Raw genomic sequence first — 5,384 nt, 5'->3', positions numbered from 1 at the left:
CTGTAAACATAACCAAACAATTTATTTATGACGTTCAATATAAACCATGGAATATAAACCAATTTTTGTTTTATTTGTTTATTTCATTACCCAAGAATGTTGGACGAATATTGCATACTCATTTGCGATATCAGAAATAAAGAGACATTTTTATTTAGTTAGAGTATTTGGGTTATAAAAGTAATAGATGAATTCGTTTAAAAATATATTATGGAAAAAAATAAAACATTTAGTTTTCTTCAATTAATTCATGTGATTTTAATTAAATATAGTTTATGCAATGGTTTTTCTCACTGAGAAGTACTTAATATTGTAAATAAAATTACTAAAAGTATTGATAATATCTGCATTTATTTTATTATAAAGGTATACAAGTATAGCAATATTAATAAGAGATAAACATAAAGATAAGTTAAAAATCAGAGATGTCTTTAAGTACGTGCGTTACCCGGACAGCAAAATGTTAAAAATTAAACAAAAATTACAAATGAGGTGTCACTGAGGACATTTTTGTCATCAAAATTAAAATTTTTATGTAATTTTTTATATCATATCATAAAATTTCAGTTTCGGAAATATGGTGAGTAAATCCAATACGAGACTGTTGAGTGATTACAGGTTAATTTCGCATGATAGAGGGAATGTATTTCGGTTCATATTGGTCAAGCCGGCGTCCAAATTGGCAATTCAACATGGGAACTATACTGTTTGGAACACGGAATCCAACCTGACGGGACTATATCCCCTGAAAAAGAAGTTGTGTCCGATAACTGTTATGGCACGTTCTTTTCCGAAGTAGAAAATGGAAAGATGGTACCACGGGCTGTAATGATTGACTTAGAACCGACCGTTGTAGGTAGGATACACTTATTTTAATATAATTCAAGCCCTGGTAAATGATTACTTAGTCTCTGTTGTATTGTTCCAGATGAAGTAAGAATGGGTTACTACAAAAAGCTTTATCATCCGGAGCAATTAATAACAGGAAAAGAAGATGCTGCCAATAACTATGCGAGAGGCCACTACAGCATTGGTAATATTTTTGGCACAAGATCATTACAGTACTTATAAACTAATGAATATTTGGAAAACAGGCAAGGAAATGCTCCATATGGTGATGGAGCGTTTATATAAATTGGCTGAGAACTGTTCAGGCCTTCAAGGATTCTTCGTGTTTCACTCTTTCGGTGGTGGAACTGGATCGGGTTTCACTTCCCTTTTAATGGAGAAGCTCAGCCAAGATTTTGGAAAAAAAAGCAAACTAGAATTCGTCGTCTATCCAGCACCTCAAGTTAGTGTTAAATTACTCATTCTCTTGCGCTAATTTTTTCATTATTCTTAGGTATGTACCGCGGTTGTTGAACCTTATAATTCCATTCTAACGACCCATAGTACCCTGAGCCATTCGGACTGTGCTTTTATGGTAGATAACGAAGCGATTTATGATATATGTAGAAGGAAGCTGGGCATCGAGAGACCTGACTACATCAACCTGAATAGGTATCACATGTGAAAATCTCGTACGATAAATTAAAATAATGTTTTCAGATTGATAAGTCAAGTAGTGTCCTCTATAACCGCGTCGCTCAGGTTTGACGGAGCCTTGAACGTTGATCTGACGGAATTCCAAACCAACCTGGTGTGGATCGAGGCTAGCATTTTCGATTTCTTTCTAATGAAAATAAGTTCCCCAGGTTCCGTATCCCCGAATACATTTTCCACTGGCCTCCTATGCTCCGGTCGTGTCATCGGAAAAGGCCTATCACGAAGGGATGTCCGTGGCCGAGATAACGGCCGAACTATTTGAACCCACCAACCAGGTTTAATACATTTTTTTTACTGATTTAATTAATCGAATATTTAGTAAGTGAGCTTAATATAATCACGCAGATGGTCAAGTGCGATCCCAGAGAAGGAAAATACATGGCTTGTTGTCTCTTGTATCGTGGAGATGTCGTGCCGAAAGACGTCAATGCCTCCATAGCCCTGATGAAGGCCAAGAGTAACGTTCGATTTGTGGACTGGTGTCCTACCGGTTGGGTCTTAACGCTTTCAATAGACAATAATTTTCGTTACTCTCCATGTCCATAGGATTCAAAGTCGGCATTAATTATCAGCCACCGACCGTAGTGGCCGGAGGTGATTTGGCCAGCGTACAGAGAGCAGTGTGTATGCTCTCCAACACGACAGCAATCGAGTCGGCGTGGAAAAAACTGAACAAGAAATTCGACCTGATGTTCGCCAAGAGAGCGTTTGTTCATTGGTAACAACCAACTAGATTGATTCACCAATAATTACTGCATACCCTAATCGCTTCTTATTTACAGGTACGTGGGTGAAGGCATGGAGGAAGGTGAGTTTGCAGAAGCTCGCGAAAATTTAGCGACCCTGGAAAAAGATTATCAGGAAGTGGCCGCCGAGACCCTGGACATAATTGAGGAAACCGTTTAAGATATCAACCCACATGATTTAATAAATCATCATCATTATCATCAATATTTTAATTTCATTTATTACCATTTATCAATAACAATAAGTCATCTTTGACTAAACCCGTAATATATTACGAAAGAAATACCTGTTTGATCCGAAAAAAGTCAACCGAGATTTAAGCATATGTTAAGTAGTAAATATGGATTAAATCAAAGAGTGTCATCATCATCAATACATAGCCGGCACTCAATGTTCGACTCCTATTTTTTAAATAGCTTTCTATGACCTGGATCTATACCTTTTTTGAAACTGTCTTTCTGGAATGTGAAAAGTTTGAGGTACTGAGACGGCAGCTCGGAAAGCCAAGGTCATTAAAACAACTGGTCCAACCCAAGCATTTGGATACGCTTTTCAACTTTTTAACGGCCGCTGTATTGATACACCTTTTGTAATTCTTCTCTATTGTAATTTGTATAGCATATTATTTTTGAATGTCATTGTCATTTCTGTATACTTTATTTAAAAATACATTGTAACTCGACCCTAAATAGCCCAAGAGGCTGATGGGTTTTTAAAATAAATAAATAAATATACCTTTTTTGAAACTGTTCGCTGCGTCTTCTACACAAAAGTCCGAATTCGTCACATAAGTTTGTGAGGAATTCGTTTACATTCAATAAGGATGTCCAAACCATTGTAATCTGCGTCTCTGAATTTGTTTCCTGAATACACTAATTGTCGTATGAACGAATGTTTTCATTTCTAAAATGTTCGAATTTAAGCTTAGTATTTGAAAGACCTTGATTTTACAAATGTTAGATTCTCCATGTTCCGGGGCTACATAGGATTGACATGATAAGCGTTCGAAAGAGAGTGTACTGTCTTAGAGAAGCCAACGCTCCTGCAGCTTGGACGAATCGGCTTGTTACTTCGGCGCTATAACACATGAGCTGAAAAGTCCTTGATATAACAAAGCAAACGTTTTTTGTTCAAAATTGGCTTCAATCATCAACGTAATCTCCATCAAGAGCCACACAATCATTCCAGCGCCGCTCTAACATTTCAATACCACTTCTGTAGAAGATTTATCTTTTGACTCAAAATAGGTCTGTCACCAGTTGTTGTCCACTCTGATGATGATAGTTTTGATTCCGGAGTGAAGTGATGGATCCATGTTTTATCCATTGTCACATATCGACGCAAAAATGCCGGCTTTTTACGTTTAAACATGGTCAAATACTGCTCAAAATCATCAACACGTTCTTGTTTTTAGTCAACAGTAAGTAAACGCGGCACCCACTTTGAACAGAGATTTCTCATAGAGAAATGTTCATGCAATATAAAACCACTACCTTCTTTTTATATCTTTACGATGTTAGCTAACTCACGCAACTTCCCTTCTCGATCATTTAAAACGATTTTGTGGATTTTTTTTATGTTTTCTGGTATTGCCATCTCATTTGGATGTCGACTGCGTTCTGCATCATCAGTGTCTCTACGACCACGTTTGAAGTCAGAACATCAACGTTTTATTGTTGTTTTTGATGGAGCAGAGCTCTTATAACACTTTTCAAGCCACTGAACGGTATTTTTTTTATCAGCAAGAAGCACTTTAATTAAAACACTAAATTGTTTTTGATCCATTCTTTTGGAAATAACAAAGGTAGTCATTCTTAGCACAATAACTCGCAAACTTATGAGTAGAATATCATGAAATTTTAACAGCTTTCTTTTGAAGGTTAGTACTAACTGAAAAAGTGGAGAATACAATAAAACTAACGCCATCTATGTGTTAGACCCGGGACTTTTAGCCCATGTGTAATGTCACTATTCTTCTGAATTGCTGATCAGAAGAACTCCTGCACTTGCTCTTACTACACCCACGTTAATATTTACTATAGCAGCCTATCTGTGCGTTGTCAGTTCTGTGGTATTTTCCTAATTAACTCTCAAAGGAAGCATCCTATATATCTATAAAGTCTAACTTAACTAAACACTTACTATATTGTTATATTTCATCAGATTCGTTTGGCGAGATGTCTTTTTCAAGTGATGGTGCAAGTGTTTATAAGTTTTATTTCGATTAAAATACTAATAGATCAATACCATTGTCTGTCTCTCAATCAACTATTTCTTTATGTCGAAATATAAAATATGGTAAGAAAAGCAAGCGTATTTTCCTCATTACATAAACCAAAACCGGGCTAATCACCATGGTTTCTTTTCCACACCGAATAAATCAGCCTTCGTTCATTAATCAATCAAGCCTACCAGCTCTAAGTATGACCCTTCCAATAAAACAGTCAATGCATGTCATCAACACCGTCGAACGCTTTACCACATTCAGTTTACAAAAACCTAAAATCCCTTTTAAACTCGGAACATTTTTTTTAAATTTTATTAATTTTAAGTCTGATGAGTCCGACACATCTAACCAAATATGTCAATATTATGTTGTCAGCCGAAATAAACGAAAACTTAAATTTGGCGGCAACGTTGCTATATTGCTGGTTGGACTACCGAAGCGGCTTTAAAACCGAAGAATATTATAACTTATATATTATAAGGGATTATCTTGGATAACAAGCTAAATTGGTGTGATAAGAAGGCTACTGTATTCACTCTGGATTCTTTGTTCGTCCCAAACTGCATGCAATATTATAGCCAATACTCCATTTTTGCAGTTTCTTTATATATTAATTATTTTCATTCATATATAAAAATGATAAAAATATTTACTCTGATCAAGCCCTATTAATGACTCTCAAAATCTTCAAAGTCTAGTCTCTTCTAGGGGTTTCTTCTCAGGAGAGGTTTACGTCTCTACCGTTTGAATAAGACCTACATGAAACTCACAGGAAGTTTTCATCTCTCTATAATCTTCTTTCTACTGGCTAGATTATTTACTATACGTTTCCCCTCTTGGACTTTCCACATCGACCTATCTGGTG

General features: G+C 36.0%; 1 protein-coding gene across 2 annotated transcripts; it reads left to right on the top strand.

Moving 5' to 3' along the window:
• Nucleotides 1–439: 439 nt before the first annotated feature.
• LOC143195489 (tubulin alpha chain) lies at nucleotides 440–2,496 on the top strand. 2 transcript variants are annotated; one of them, XM_076402704.1, is made up of 10 exons: nucleotides 440–580; nucleotides 637–856; nucleotides 929–1,033; nucleotides 1,095–1,291; nucleotides 1,343–1,500; nucleotides 1,549–1,639; nucleotides 1,695–1,820; nucleotides 1,891–2,035; nucleotides 2,092–2,263; nucleotides 2,328–2,496. In XM_076402704.1, the coding sequence occupies exons 1-10, from the start codon at nucleotides 578–580 to the stop codon at nucleotides 2,449–2,451; spliced, it is 1,341 nt and encodes a 446-aa protein (XP_076258819.1). In that variant the 5' UTR covers nucleotides 440–577; the 3' UTR covers nucleotides 2,452–2,496. The 2 variants fall into 2 exon arrangements, with proteins under 2 accessions (XP_076258819.1, XP_076258820.1); XM_076402705.1 differs by lacking the exon at nucleotides 440–580 and having other exon boundaries at nucleotides 719–852.
• The last annotated feature ends 2,888 nt before the right edge of the window (nucleotides 2,497–5,384 follow it).

Source organism: Rhynchophorus ferrugineus, unplaced genomic scaffold (genome assembly GCF_030347505.1).
Source record: "Rhynchophorus ferrugineus isolate W39M unplaced genomic scaffold, kcgeb_rfMv2 rfM4, whole genome shotgun sequence".
In the NCBI taxonomy this organism is placed as follows: Eukaryota; Metazoa; Arthropoda; class Insecta; order Coleoptera; family Curculionidae; genus Rhynchophorus; species Rhynchophorus ferrugineus.
Note: the sequence above shows the minus strand (reverse complement) of the source record. Positions and strands in the feature narration are given on the sequence as shown.

What these genes read in the sequence shown, in the direction of transcription:
- LOC143195489 (XM_076402704.1), top strand. An exon ending in TCGTCTATCCAGCACCTCAA is followed by an intron (nt 1,292 to 1,342) that starts GTTAGTGTTAAA and finishes CATTATTCTTAG; the next exon opens with GTATGTACCGCGGTTGTTGA. An exon ending in AAGAGAGCGTTTGTTCATTG is followed by an intron (nt 2,264 to 2,327) that starts GTAACAACCAAC and finishes TCTTATTTACAG; the next exon opens with GTACGTGGGTGAAGGCATGG.